Source organism: Eleginops maclovinus, chromosome 12 (assembly GCF_036324505.1).
Source record: "Eleginops maclovinus isolate JMC-PN-2008 ecotype Puerto Natales chromosome 12, JC_Emac_rtc_rv5, whole genome shotgun sequence".
NCBI lineage: Eukaryota > Metazoa > Chordata > Actinopteri > Perciformes > Eleginopidae > Eleginops > Eleginops maclovinus.
In genome coordinates this window covers 17534210-17547022 of record NC_086360.1, presented here as the reverse complement: position 1 = coordinate 17547022, position 12813 = coordinate 17534210, and the positions used below count along the sequence as shown (strand labels likewise).

Sequence of the window (12813 nt, the reverse complement as noted above, 5' to 3'; positions counted from 1 at the left end):
GTTGAAGGAGACACTGTGACGTTTTCCTTTGAGATGAGAAGCGGACGTGAACACAATACCCCCGATAAAGCCATGTGGGGGTTCTCCTGCACCGTCAGAGCTCAGGTAACACGTGGAAGTGCTTAAATACCCATATTATTATTATATTATTATTTTTAATATATTTATTGAATTTTCATAGTGTAACACAATCAAGAAGTACGCATGATACCAATTTTTACCCCAGAATAAAGACCCGTATTTGGAATTTCATGCAACAAAAAAGATCTGCAGTGTGTAACATGAAGAACAACAGCTAATTCTGAAGATATTTTTTCTTTTCCTTTAGGAGTCATCCGAGGATGTCTCTGGAGGCCTCCCTTTCCTGGCAGACCTTGCCCTGGGGCTGTCAGTGCTGGCTTGCTCAATGCTCCGTATTCTGTATAACGGGCCAGAGGTGACAAGAGAGGAAGAGGCCTGCCACGATTTACTCTGCTCAAAGCTGCTGCAAAGGTGACACAGTTAGACGAAAATACCAGATAAACGTCTCCCAGTGATATTGATTTCCCGTATGATAAATATAGTACAATGTAAGAATTGGTGCACTCTCTCCAGTGACACAGCACAACGGTTGGCAGGCTGATGACAGGCTGTGTGTTTCCTCCAGGTGTCAGTGGCAGGTGGAAGCCAATGGTGCAATCTCTCCCGCCCTCACGCCCAGCCCCTCACCTCTGCCCCTCACTATTGAGGAGGACCGGGAGTTCACCTACCCCTCCGATGTGCTCATCCCACCCCCAGGCCTCATGCCCGGGACATACTTTGACCTGCCTCGTATCCGCCTCCCTCCAGGCATCATGGGTAGGCTACGAGAGGTGTCTGGAAGGGCTCGACCTCAATTCCGTCCTAGCATCAAGTAAGAGGGTCATGCTGTCACAGTAAAGAGGGTATGCATCTGATATCACCGTAGACAGGGAAAATACTGTAATAGAAAATGGCTAACATTGGGTTTTTACAGAATACCAAAGACTAAAGAGAGGTGAAACCATATAAACACTGAAACCAAGTCCACAGATATTTGACTGAGTTTATAAGGGGAAATAAATATATTTTCTAACTGGTTCAAAGAGTATAAGAATATCCTTGTGATTTTTATTAGGCTTTAATAGACTTTTGTGGGTTTTATGATTTAGTTTTGATACATTTTTCGTTTAGTATTGCAGCTTTACAAAGTCATTTATTAGATAAAGTGATATTTCTTAAAGAAAATTATTCTGATAAAGTGATACTTTCAGGTACTCTGTTTTCTTTTCTTCTCAAAATCATAACGGTTTCTTCTTCACCATCTGTTTCTAAGGGAGGTGATCAGGCCCGATGTTATGGAGGAGGTTATCGTATCCTGTGTCATTAAACACCTGAGCCTGGTGGATGCCCTTCAGTCACTCGTCAACTACCAGTACCGTGAGGATCACGCAGAGGAGTATGACCTGGTCTGTAAGATCATGGCTGAGACCTTCAAGAAGATCAATGCCATGGAGCGTCAGCTGCAGGTGAGCGGCTGATGCACAGTTTATAAATGAATGGCTTTGAATTAAGTTGCTTGCTATTATTAGTGGAAGACATACTCTGCACACAATACATGTTTGTCTGTTTTTAATAGGCTCTTTTTACTTACTTACTAAGTACTTCCTGTTTGCTACAGGGAAAAGAATTAATGGGAAATATCATTTCATGCTGTTATTGGAGAGTTGTTTTTATTTACAAGTTGATATGCTGGGTATATTAATCCTACCTCATGAAGTTAATCATAACTATGCTGATTTGAGAACACATGCAATATATTGAGATATTTTCACCATGGGCTGCATATTAAACTACAACTTTAAAATATTAGCGTAATAATCAAAACAATAGAATAGGTCATAATTCGAATAATGATGAACAGGAGACCTGAGTTTAGCTCAAAACATCTAAATAAAAAGTAAATCCGGCTACCAACCGGAACAGAAATAAAAGGAGTGAGTTTACTCTGTGTCTAATTACCTCCTGTGTTGCTCTCAGAGTGTTGCAGAACTGGAACAGAAGTGGCAGAATGAGGTAGAGGAGGCCCAGCAGGGAAAGCTGGAGAACAACACTCCTTTCTTTCATGACTACCACTTCTTTGAGGTACCCTGCTCCATGCACACACATTTCCCTCTAGAACTATACCCCCACTATTACCATCTGCTTTGATATTCATAATGTATTTCTTTTTTTGTACCAGAACAAAATTAAGGAGCTGGAACTACTTTGCTCCCTGAAGGAGGTTCCCCTCGATTTCAGCGATCTGGAAAATGTTGTCCTTGCATTGAGGTTAGAAATAAAAAAAATGATCCTAGCATTTGATTAGATGTCAGAGGTCAGTTTGTGCTGTAACAACGTGATTCTGTTCCTACAGGGAGAAGTTCTTTCAGGAGGTGAACACCATGCACCTCAGAAGTAGCACCTCATTGGCCAAAACGAAGGCGCTGGTGAAGAGTCTGATGAACCGCACTGAGCTGCTGCTCCATGTTACCATCGCGCCACATTGCAGGAGCCTAACCACCACACCTGCAGGCACACCCGGTCCAGGTACTCATCCTGTTTGTGTTACTCATTAGTTCACCCACATGTCCATCGGCTAGTGTATGTATGGGTTAGAGGTGGGCGATATGAGATAAAATTCATATCACGATATTTTTCAGTGTCCAGACGATATCGATATTATATCACGATATATGAGGGGGAAAAAATCTGAATCACATTTGAATAGCCCTTCTTAGTTAAATGACATTAGTGGAGGCAAAATATGTATTTTAACATCATAAATCGACTTGGTTTACTTCGCCGTAAACTCTCTCCAGACATTCCAAGTAAAGTTGAGGCAGGCATTTCTGGCTGAAGTACTTGCGGCTCGGGATCTCGTACCTTGGGTCCAGAGTTTGAAGTAACTTTTTGAAACCCACTTTCTCCACAGTTTGGATGGGTACCATGTCCTTCGCAATGTGATGGGTTATAGCCTCCGTGATGTCTCTCCATTTCTTGCTTGTCCGCTCATAGCGAGTACCGGCAGCGAATGATGTTTGTAGTGATTGCTGAAGTGAGTGGAAGTCTGGCTTGTCTTTGGTCGAGCTCCTGGGCTGATTGCTTCTCGCATTTTGATGCAATCTGCATATTCTCGTACATGCATCGTTTTAAGGTGATTTAATAAATTGGTGGTGATTCCACCTTTCGCTAAAACAGCACGGCGACACAATTTACATAAGATATTTTTTTGTTCGAGGTCGGAGATCTTAAAACCGAACCAGTTCCACACGACAGAGGTGCCCCCTTTCTTTTTCACCAATTCGTCATCCTGCACCTGGGTATTCTTTTCTGCCTGTTGACTCATCTTTCAATGTCTTCTTTTTCTTCAATGTCTTCTTCTTCTTCGTCGTCGTCTTCGTCTTCTTCTTCTTGTTTTGGATCCACTATTGCTAGCACTACTTCCGCGCAGCAAAAAATGCTTGCAACGTCCACTCATGAAAATAGGTCTACATCGTAAATCCTCAAATTGTGGCCGAGTGCTTTTATTTACTTAGGCTGCACATCGCACTGGCCTTTATTTGGGGCAGGCTTGTATATGGACCAGGCCTTTATTTCTTGCTTACCTTCTGTTGTATTGTATTACTTAAATCAAATAATGGGCATAATTACAGTAGGCTAATATCATTCACTGCATATGCATTTAGCGTTGTGCGTCTCCTCACTGAAAAACCATTCCGCTCAAGCCAGCCTCTGCTTCCTAGAAGTTACGAAATCAGTCACGGGGGAAAAGATTTCCAAAACTTTGTTCTAAACACGCTATTATGCTTACCGCGGACTAAAAAATTCCACATCTACATTCATGATTCTACTAGACATCGTGATGTCCTAAAATAATGTCATGATTTTGATCGTTTAAAGTTGCTTTCGTGTTGCCTGTGGAGTCTGGATTGTTCACACGTCTTGCATGCCCTTATAAGGAACTCGTGGAGCGTTTTTGTATGGAAATTAGGTGCACGAGAACTCTGTGCACAGCTGTTTTAGGAACAGACAGGCTGTTTAGGAACACGTCCAGGCATTCATTAATCCAGCGGAGATCTGTTGTTAGGTTAATCTTCCGAAGCCCGTTTGAATATACTTCAGAAGACAAAGAATGTTCGACAATGCGACCCAATATGAACGCCAATTTATGAATTTATGAATACCGCGGTATCAACGATATCTCAAAATTCATATCATGGCGCAGCACAATACCGGTTTTTACTATCATACCGGTATATCGCCCACCCCTAGTATGGGTACAGTTAGTTATACAGGAGTTTGGCTTGAATTACATTTGAAAGAAAATCCATATTTAATCACTGCCTTATATCTGAAAATCGATATTTCCATCTGTCCGTATTTGTCACTCAGTAAGTCCTGCATGATTGGTAGGTGTTTAAGTTACCCCAAGACATCAATCATGGTAGACAAAATGACAGCGCAATTATTCTTATCTATGTTTTCTGATTGATCTCTTTTAGCCTCTAAGTCTGTGTCAGACGCTAAGACGGTGATCCCCATGGTGAAGCAGCCAGTCTTTCTACGCAGCATGTCTGCACCCTCAGACTTGGAGATGATTGCTAACCAGGACCTGGAGTTCACACACGCGCCCCAACGGTATTTTTTTATGTTTGTTTGATAGAATTCAAATTTTAAAATCATTTAAGTGAACCTGCATTGAATGTATTCCTTAACTTGTTCCCTTTAGGAGGCGACACCATCCAACTAGTCATCGCAGCAGCTCCTTCACCCTGCTGCAGTCTCTAGCCATCGAGGACAGTCGAGACAAACCGACATACAGTGTGCTGCTGGGACAGCTCTTCGCCTTCATAGGAACTACGCCTGATCAGGCTGTGAGTGTCTTACTCATCACTCTTATTGACTTGTTTGTTGCCATAGCTGCATAATATCATTAGGTGAATTATTGTCTGACATTTGAAATGTGTTGTATCCGTTATTTCTGTAGGTGTCAAGCAGCAGTTTCCTGTCTGCCGCGCAGACGCGATGGAGACGTGGCAGCACGCGGAAGCAGGCACTTGTTCACATGAGGGAGTTGCTCACTGCTGCTGTCAGAGTTGGAGGCGTGACCCACCTGGTGGGCCCTGTCACTATGGTGTTGCAAGGGGGCCCAAGGTAAAAAGCGAGCTATAAACACGTTAACGATCCCGCCCTACTCCATACACATACAGTATGTAGGTACAAACAATAACCTGGATGGATGGATGGATACTTTTTGAACCTATAAGGACATTTTATTCATGTTCTCAATAGTAACATTTTGCAATGTAGTTATCCTATTACGTCATGTTTGAGGGTGGCTGGTTACTCTATAAATGTGTTTGTGTGCAGGATCGAGGAGCTGACCTGTGGTGGGATGGTGGAGCAGGTGCAGGAGGCCTTTGGGGAGACCATGACGTCTGTAGTGTCACTATGTGCTCGCTACCCCATTGCTTGTGCCAACAGTATTGGCTTGCTTTGCACGATCCCATACACCAGGCAAGATCATTCATCTGCCATTATCTATATTTTGATATGTCTCTGGATAAGTTTACCCTATGGTTTCTTACCCTCACTTGATTTCCATGTTGACATAGGAGTGAGGAGCAGTGCCTGGTTCGGAGTGGTCTGGTCCAGCTCATGGACAGCCTGTGCAGTTTAAGCGGTCAGAGGGAATGCAGCTCAAACGAGAAGCAGACCAAAAAGCAGAAGGTGGCCACCATGGCTTGGGCTGCTTTCCAGGTGCTGGCTAACCGCTGCATTGAGTGGGAGAAGGTGGAAGGTAAGATATGCTTGTAGGTCCTTAGTCTTAGTAAGTAAGACCTTAGTCTAAAAATACATGTATGTACTTGAATGTGTTGACATGTAAAACGTGGGTTTAGCAAGGTTCAACAGCACAAAACCCATGGAAAGAAATACATTCTAAAAGTATCCGTGTTCACATGGCAAGGCCTGACTCTGATCAGCTATAAAGATCAATATATTTGTTATGCAGGAAAATGCACTTGTGTAGTATTTGGGTCGTTATTTGCATTACAATTTTTTCAGATGAAATGAATGAACATTACAAAGTTAATCGTATGTTGTAATGAAAGATTAGTAAGAATTGTTTGTTATCTTTTCAAAGGTGGGTCTACAGATGCAGTGCACTCTGGTCTGGCACGGCAGGTGTCCAGCCTGCTGACCAATCACTTGGCCAGAGCCACAGAGTGCTGTGGTAACCAGGCCGCTGGCAATGATGCCTTACAGGATGTGCTCAGTCTGCTCAATGACCTTTCCAGGTAACATTTGGTATATTTTATTCATGGGATGTTTGTTGTTTATTATGATTATTTGTATTTATATTATGGTTGCTTTTTTTCTATTCCAGGAGCCACATAGGGAAAGCCATCCTGAGCCAGCCAGCTTGTGTTTCTAAGCTCTTGTCTCTGCTGCTTGACCAGAGACCTTCTCCAAAGCTAGTACTCATCATCCTGCAGCTTTGCCGAGCTGCCCTGCCTCTCATGAGTGTGGAGGACTGTGGGAACGTGGCCCTGCCCTCGTGGAGCTACTCTATCAACACGCTGGATGCCGAGCAACAAGATGCCAGTGACCCTGCCTCGCGTATTGCTGCCTTGCTGCTAGCCAAGCTGGCAGACTATGTAGTACCAGGTTGGTCTTCTTTACCTAGGACTACTACTTTAATGTAAACATGAAGCTACCTTTTCCACAAAGGATTTATTTTCACACTATTTCTTCTTCAGGCTGTCAGACCCTGCTCTCCCCCAGCTCCTCTGAGCCGGACACTAGTCTGTCTCGTGCTAGTTCCAAAGGAGCTCTGAAGCCTGACGATGTGGGGGAGGAGGGAGAGGCAGTTGATGGTAAGCTATCCATCTTTATCCACAAGAGAGAGGACCAGTCATCTCATGAGGTTCTACAACCACTTCTCAGGTAAGGTTGACCCTAGTATCTTTTTTAAAATGTCATATTAGCAACATATGACATTTTTATGACATGAGCTTTCATCCATTCCAAAATGCAGCAGCTCAGAGGGACGTCCCTTTCGACTTGGCACTGGAGCAAACATGGAAAAGGTGGTAAAGATGGACAGAGACATGACAAAGGTAAGACATAAGAAATGAAAAGCATAACTAACAATATGAATACATGTGTAGCTTTATTCCAAATGCTGTCCTCACCTACAATGTTTTACTCTATGTAGAGTGGCAACTGTGAAGTGATCACAGAAGAGGCTTCTGCTGCCCTGAGGAAAGCCAACAAGTGGGCCCAGTCTGGTCTGATAGTGAGCGTCGGCCCACCTGTGGAGGCTCTGGCCCAGGAGGCCGCTGGAGGCATCACCACCGGAGACAAGAAGAAAACTGCTCAGACCGCTGTGTGTAGGGACAGGAATGCTGATCTGGCCAGGTACTGTATATGATTTATCATTCAAGTTGTGCATGTGTGCGGTTCCTTATGTTCATGTTTTCTGTGAGACACAATTTTTCTTTCTTCTTAATTTCCGTGAACAGGTCGGACCCTGTGAGGCCGTTCATCAGCGGCCATGTTGCCAACAGTATGGCGGCTGAGGTTATTGCTCTGCTGCACAGCCTGCTAACCGCCCCCGAGTCCAACACCGCTCAGATCTGGACGAGTACAGCTGAAAAGGTAAAGGGCTGTTATGTGTTGTATCATGCTTATGCTCAATAATGGGAACTGAACTTGTTGTCGACTTATAAGAATAATCGATACACACCATTCTATCTACACTGACATGGATGTGATTCTGTTTTCTATTAAACGTTATGCTTTGACTTTGGAATTGTTGTAGGTTCTCTCCCGGGCCCTGATGTTTATCCCTCAGCTGGGGAAGTATGCCGAGAGTATTCTGGAGAATGGGAGCAGCAGTGGCAGAAAATTGGCTAAGCTGCAGGCCATTGGCAGACAAGCCGTTGCTGCTCTTTGTGCACTCGGCGGCTTCAAAGAAACCATTAAGATCGGCTCAGAGGTCCAGGTTAGTTAAACCAGGCGATTCAATACACATTCTCTACTTTTGTGCCTTCTCCTGCTGTAATTCTTATCGCATCTCCTCTGCAGGTGGTAGGTAAAGGAGTGCTTGGCAGTGTGGGCATAGTTATGTCCATTAATGAACAGGAGGGCATAGCAACGGTCAAGTTCCCTTCTTGCGAGTACAGGAGAGCTTGCCAAGCCTCAGACATCCTGACTGTCCCTATATCACGCCTCTGCACACCCAGATCTGAGGTATTGGATTCAGAATCAAACATATTTCTATTTAAAATGTCAGGTTAAATCTAACTTGTGTCCCACTTTCACTTTCTTCCCATTCCCAACAGGCCCTCCCGCTCTATAAGCTCTCAATCACAGAAAAGGTGGTGCAGGCGGTGCAGTCCATGCTTCTGCCACAGGAGGGCAGTCTCTCCATTCACACTTCTCTACCAGCTACAGGAGATGGCTCCAGCCCGGTAATGGCTGCAGTACGCTTGCTGGCTGAAATCAGAACCAGGTTAGTATATGGATATGGTAAATAAACACTGGCACTTCAGCCTTCTTTTGGCCCCTCCAAGTTTTGAGTGTGGGAGAAGATTGAGAAGCTGTATTGAACATGTTTGCACCTGAAACCCATTTCAACTATTATTTTATGGTCAAATACATTTTTTTTTAATGCCAGATAACAACAAAACCTTCACCATGTTCTTTTCATTTTCTAGGGCATGTCTGGTGATGGCGCAGCTCCTGGAGGACAGCTCCTTCTGTGAGGAGTTCATCCAACAGTGTCCTGCTGCTGTCGAGGTCCTTAACCTGGTGGCCCAGGAGTGCAGCCCTGGTGAGATTACATGCTTGCATTCTGCAAATCACTCGAGCAGCCAAAACCTTTTATCTGCAGTATAATATTTGTCTGACAAAGTTCTGAACTCTTGTGCAGGGGAGCGTCTCGGCATGGTCGAGGCACAGTGTGAAAGAGTGAGAATGCTGTACCGGGACTGCGCTCGGCCTCCTCCTCCACCACTGCAGACAGACAGACGCCAGGTGGGAATTACCATATTTAGTTTTAGTTTTTATTACTATAACCACTAACACACACAAAAACATTTCTGTGTTACCTATGTGTATTCTGGATTCAACTGAAAACTACCATGGAAAATGGTGGAAGTAGGGACAGAAAAAAGATTTTCCTTCATCTGAGATCCTAGCCTCAGTCCTAAAAAGTGTTGATGAAAAGCGACTGAAGTCTGTTGAATGGTTAAATTTACCGACAGCTGAAGGCAAAATAATTATAGTATGACATTCATATATTTCTCTAGGCTTTGACTCAATCTTCAAAGGCATTCTGATAAATTAAATAGTCAGAATTGTCGGCCCCGCTTATCTCCCCATCTCTTTGATGTGCTTGTCTCTTCAGCCCAAGGAGATCACTTGGTGTCCATCCAGAGTGTTTCCTCCTGTCCGTGCCTGCATGTTCTCATCCCGCCTGACCTCCGTCACCTTCTTGGCTGATCCGAGTGCTGGAGGAGGGTTGCCCCGAGGCACCTTCATCTACGCCACCTGTCCTGTACCAATTCAGGTGGGCACATGCATTGACATTTTGGTTTCTTTTACTATGCATTGGTGAGAATCAATCCCCTGATACTGCAGGCAGTCCAAAGTCTTCTATTTATTTCTCTTTATCCCCACAGGCCCCGTCCTTCTACTGGGAGATAGAAATTGTCTCCTATGGAGACTCTGAGGAGGACAGTGGCCCGATTGTGTCCTTTGGTTTTGCCACCGAGGCAGAGAAGAGAGATGGAGCATGGACCAACCCTGTCGGCACATGTCTGTTCCATAAGTATGTTTGCCTGAGTTCTAACTCTGAGATCCTTTTCCCACTGCTCTGTCTCTGACTTGAGTGCTGACTGCTATCCCTCTCTTCGTTATGTTCCATCTCTGTGCGTCTGTCTCCTGTCTGTGTGTCAGTAACGGTAGGGCAGTGCATTATAACGGCTCCAGTCTGCTGCAGTGGAAGAGTGTCAGGCTGGATGTGGCTCTACTTCCTGGTGAGACAGTAGACTAAATATATGTCTTCTTTATATAAACACTGCTATCTCTTTTGTTTGATTTTGTATTCCTAGAAATCCATAAAGCGATGAATGTTATGGATTCAAACTAACCTTCTCAAAGCATTGTATTTTATCTGGCTGCTCTTTGAAAAAAATATATTTTGCAAGTGTATCTTGTTTCCTTAACTCAAGCTTTATTAAGCGTTTTAAAATATGTCATGACCTCCTAACATTGAGACATTGCCGAGAATGTGACCTTACGTATATATGAACACAGGCGACGTGGCTGGAATAGGCTGGGAGCGCTCTGAGGGGACTCCTCCCCCCCCTGGTCAGGCCCCTAAAGGCCGGGTCTACTTTACCTACTGTGGTCAGCGGCTCGGCCCCATCCTTGAGGATGTAGCTGGTGGAATGTGGCCCCTGGTTCACATTCAAAAAAAGGTGTGTTTGTGTGGACTAAAGCCACCTTGAAATCTTTATAATGAAACTATTGTTTGGCTATAATTTGGCTTATCATTGATATTTAATATGTATTAACTGTATTGTTTCTCTTTGCTGCTTTATTGATGCCATTTCTCCTCAGGGTTGTTTTAATCTTCTATTATTCTTTCCATTGTTTTGTAGAACTCAAGGATCCGTGCCAACTTTGGATCCCGGCCATTTGCATATGCTGAAGGCCAGGCGCACAGGAATGCAGCGGACTTGTGTGTAGACCTTGCAGAGGAAATAAGTGCAAATTTTGAAGCACTGCCTTTTGCTATGGCTTCAGACAGCGATAATGATGCAGGTGCAAGTGTTACCTCTGACTCTGGCTCCCATGGACCCCCTTGTCGGATTGCAGCTGTGGCAGTTGCCCAGCAACGTAGGTTCTTCACTTTTATTTTACTCTTCTCATCATCAAAGTGCATGCTTTTTCCTTGACCTATTTGATTTAGCATAACTCTTCCCCACATGAAGGTAGCGAGTGTGCTACCACATATTTTCATTTTGTGTTTTTCCTTGTTGGTACAGAGTACAACAGCGACCTGTCCTGCCATTACAAAATTGAGCTGAGCTACGAGAACCTGGTCACCTCTGGACCTGACCCTCACCCTCCTCCTATCGCAGATGATGAGAGTGATGACGAGGATGATGACGATGTCCCAAGAGTGAGTCGGCTCTCCACTATTTTCACCTTCAATGTTGACTTTCGAATGATTTTTAGGTTTGCACACTTGTGATTTGTGATTGGCCCTAGGAGGACCACTATGCCTTGCTGGTAAAGGCCTGGGAGACCAAAGTGTTCCCTACCATCCGTAGGCGGTTCCGTAACGAGGCTGAGAGGAAATCTGGCTTGGATCAAATCAAAGGAGCTCTGCAGCTGGGTAATGAATGAAAACATATAAAAACATAAACCCCAGGTCTGATGTAACACATGGAATTACAAAATAACTGGCATCATCATTTGATCAAGACAATTTACTCGTCAATTGAGGTCAGTTATAGGGAGCCTCATTTAGAATATCAGAATCGGAATCTGTTTATCCGTCTCACAGAGGGGAATACCAGCATCATTAACAAGCATAAGACATTTTTATGTTTGAGTCTTATAATCAGTGCATCACTAAGGGTCGTAACTCACCATGGGTCAGAACATTGATAATATGTTAAAAATATAGAAGCCTGTGTTCAAACTGCTTTGGTAATCACCCTGTAGCAAATTGGAACAAGGTGAAGTAATAATAGTGCTGTTAAATTTGACATAAAATTAATTGACAAAAGTTATTAACCTATTTAATGAGTTAAAAGCATTAGCTTGATGTCAAGCCATACTTTTCTGAGTTGATGCACATTCTGTGTTGTAGTAAGTGTAGGCTTTGAATAGATATGTTGACGGTGTTTGCCTCTGTGATGGATTTTGCTGGAAACAGGCATGGTTGACATTGCGAGACAGACGGTGGAGTTCCTGTACGAAGAGAATGGCGGCATTCCCCGTGACCTCTACCTTCCTACCATTGAGGATATCAAGGACGAGGCCAATAAGTTCACCATTGACAAAGTTCGCAAAGGTATCATTCACCCTCATCACTTTACCTACACACTTTCAGTTAAAATGAGTTTACTTTCAGGGACAATGTAACCATGCACTGAAGTAAAATGGTTATTTTGCACATTGAGTCATTATATTTTGCTCACTCAACACAGGCTTGACGGTGGTCATCCGCTCTCCGGACAGCAACAACACCAACAGCACCACGGGAGGGACAGCCCTGCCCAAGTTTGCTATCCGGGGCATGTTGAAGACCTTTGGTTTGCATGGGGTGGTGCTCGATGTGGACTCTGTGAGTACAATACTTAATGCTTCAGGGTTTCTTATTATTGGAAACGTAACGAGAAACTCTCACTGGTTTATATTTAATGAATAAATATCATTTTCAATCCATTTCTCGGCCCATCCCTCATAGGATTATGAGACATATTATTCCAAATATTAACATTAACACAGTGTCGTTGCCTCAACAACTTGCACCAGGCTGGTCAAATATTTGTACAAATGTAAAAAAAAAGAAGAAAAACAGCTCTGAGTTCATCGGCATCATACTGACTGATTCCATATTATCCTCCCCAGCTCCCATTTAACTCTCGATTAGAAGCTTCATTTATATTTCTCTTTCTTATACAAACATTACGGTTGTCATGAATCATTCATATCCATCATCTGAGTCGTATCCTTGATGTCATTTAA

The 12813-nt window shown here is 43.7% G+C and overlaps 1 protein-coding gene across 4 annotated transcripts in view; it reads left to right on the top strand.

Annotated features, from left to right (window-relative positions):
* LOC134873307 (probable E3 ubiquitin-protein ligase HECTD4) overlaps positions 1-12813 on the top strand; it is a 40124-nt gene that overhangs the window by 16609 nt on the left and 10702 nt on the right. For 2 of the 4 annotated variants that reach the window (XM_063896805.1, XM_063896803.1), the window contains exons 23-54: positions 1-105; positions 329-492; positions 647-892; positions 1334-1526; positions 2038-2142; positions 2240-2328; positions 2414-2586; positions 4542-4677; positions 4769-4913; positions 5027-5193; positions 5410-5556; positions 5655-5839; positions 6185-6338; positions 6428-6708; positions 6801-6987; positions 7079-7160; positions 7259-7461; positions 7566-7701; positions 7865-8047; positions 8131-8295; positions 8388-8557; positions 8763-8878; positions 8978-9081; positions 9455-9616; positions 9729-9877; positions 10006-10085; positions 10366-10529; positions 10713-10950; positions 11100-11236; positions 11326-11452; positions 11999-12136; positions 12273-12409. In XM_063896805.1, the coding sequence (XP_063752875.1) occupies positions 1-105; positions 329-492; positions 647-892; positions 1334-1526; positions 2038-2142; positions 2240-2328; positions 2414-2586; positions 4542-4677; positions 4769-4913; positions 5027-5193; positions 5410-5556; positions 5655-5839; positions 6185-6338; positions 6428-6708; positions 6801-6987; positions 7079-7160; positions 7259-7461; positions 7566-7701; positions 7865-8047; positions 8131-8295; positions 8388-8557; positions 8763-8878; positions 8978-9081; positions 9455-9616; positions 9729-9877; positions 10006-10085; positions 10366-10529; positions 10713-10950; positions 11100-11236; positions 11326-11452; positions 11999-12136; positions 12273-12409 (4968 nt within the window). Of the gene's footprint in view, positions 106-328; positions 493-646; positions 893-1333; positions 1527-2037; positions 2143-2239; positions 2329-2413; positions 2587-4541; positions 4678-4768; positions 4914-5026; positions 5194-5409; positions 5557-5654; positions 5840-6184; positions 6339-6427; positions 6709-6800; positions 6988-7078; positions 7161-7258; positions 7462-7565; positions 7702-7864; positions 8048-8130; positions 8296-8387; positions 8558-8762; positions 8879-8959; positions 9082-9454; positions 9617-9728; positions 9878-10005; positions 10086-10365; positions 10530-10712; positions 10951-11099; positions 11237-11325; positions 11453-11998; positions 12137-12272; positions 12410-12813 lie in introns of all 4 variants that reach the window. The other 2 variants (XM_063896802.1, XM_063896801.1) reach the window with 1 other exon arrangement.